This window comes from Myotis brandtii, unplaced genomic scaffold (genome assembly GCF_000412655.1).
Source record: "Myotis brandtii unplaced genomic scaffold, ASM41265v1 scaffold628, whole genome shotgun sequence".
In the NCBI taxonomy this organism is placed as follows: domain Eukaryota; kingdom Metazoa; phylum Chordata; class Mammalia; order Chiroptera; family Vespertilionidae; genus Myotis; species Myotis brandtii.
Window position 1 is genome coordinate 258,310 of NW_005370403.1, and position 2,221 is coordinate 260,530.

The 2,221-nt window shown below is 49.0% G+C and overlaps 1 protein-coding gene across 1 annotated transcript in view; it reads right to left on the reverse strand.

Moving 5' to 3' along the window:
* The window catches only part of LOC106723695 (endochitinase 2-like), a 50,425-nt gene that overhangs the window by 16,342 nt on the left and 31,862 nt on the right, over positions 1-2,221 (reverse strand). The window contains exon 2 of the mRNA XM_014528276.1: positions 24-101. Coding sequence (XP_014383762.1) covers positions 24-101 — 78 coding nt within the window. The remainder of the gene's footprint in view (positions 1-23; positions 102-2,221) is intronic.

Below are 2,221 nucleotides of genomic sequence, written 5' to 3' on the forward strand. Positions count from 1 at the left end.
CTGGGAGGAGCCCTGCCACCCACCTGGTTCTCCGAGGCGCTCTGCTCGTTGCCCATGGCCAGTCCCGGTGCCCAGCGTCCCGCGGGTTTTAGCAGAGGCGCCTGGAAGACAAGAGGACATTCACGTCTGAACCCCAACGAGGCTGGAGCCGGTCCCCCGGCGCGAGCCGGACAGCGGACGTGTCTGTCCCCGCAGCCCCATCACGGACACGGCTCTCGGAGGGTTTCCTCTGCGGTTTGCCACCCAGACCTGTTCCCAGGACCCGCTGGCGTCTGGACTCCCCGCCCGGGGTTGGCAGACGCCTCACGAAAAAGGGTTGGCTGCTGCGTCACTGAGTTCACGCCAATGCACACACACACGTCCATCCACACACACACGTCTACCTAAGGGTTGGCAGACGCCTCAGGAAAAAGGGTTGGCTGCTGCGTCGCTGAGTTCACGCCAATGCACACACACAAGTCCATCTACACACGTCTATCTACACACACACACACATGTCTACCTACACACACACACACGTCTATCTACACACGTCTATCTACACACACACACATCTATCTACACACACATGTCTACCTACATACACACACGTCCATCTACATACACACGTCTACCTACATACACACACGTCCATCTACATACACACGTCTACCTACATACACACACGTCCATCTACATACACACGTCTACCTACATACACACACGTCCATCTACATACACACGTCTACCTACATACACACACGTCCATCTACATACACACGTCTACCTACATACACACACGTCCATCTACATACACACGTCTACCTACATACACACACGTCCATCTACATACACACGTCTACCTACATACACACACGTCCATCTACATACACACGTCTACCTACATACACACACGTCCATCTACATACACACGTCTACCTACATACACACACGTCCATCTACATACACACGTCTACCTACATACACACACGTCCATCTACATACACACGTCTACCTACATACACACACGTCCATCTACATACACACGTCTACCTACATACACACACGTCCATCTACATACACACGTCTACCTACATACACACACGTCCATCTACATACACACGTCTACCTACATACACACACGTCCATCTACATACACACGTCTACCTACATACACACACGTCCATCTACATACACACGTCTACCTACATACACACACGTCCATCTACATACACACGTCTACCTACATACACACACGTCCATCTACATACACACGTCTACCTACATACACACACGTCCATCTACATACACACGTCTACCTACATACACACACGTCCATCTACATACACACGTCTACCTACATACACACACGTCCATCTACATACACACGTCTACCTACATACACACACGTCCATCTACATACACACGTCTACCTACATACACACACGTCCATCTACATACACACGTCTACCTACATACACACACGTCCATCTACATACACACGTCTACCTACATACACACACGTCCATCTACATACACACGTCTACCTACATACACACACGTCCATCTACATACACACGTCTACCTACATACACACACGTCCATCTACATACACACGTCTACCTACATACACACACGTCCATCTACATACACACGTCTACCTACATACACACACGTCCATCTACATACACACGTCTACCTACATACACACACGTCCATCTACATACACACGTCTACCTACATACACACACGTCCATCTACATACACACGTCTACCTACATACACACACGTCCATCTACATACACACGTCTACCTACATACACACACGTCCATCTACATACACACGTCTACCTACATACACACACGTCCATCTACATACACACGTCTACCTACATACACACACGTCCATCTACATACACACGTCTACCTACATACACACACGTCCATCTACATACACACGTCTACCTACATACACACACGTCCATCTACATACACACGTCTACCTACATACACACACGTCCATCTACATACACACGTCTACCTACATACACACACGTCCATCTACATACACACGTCTACCTACATACACACACGTCCATCTACATACACACGTCTACCTACACACACACGTCCACCTACATACACACGTCCATCTACACACACACGTCCATCTACATACACACATCCACCTACACACACACGTCCATCTACACACACACACGTCCCTACACACACACGTCCA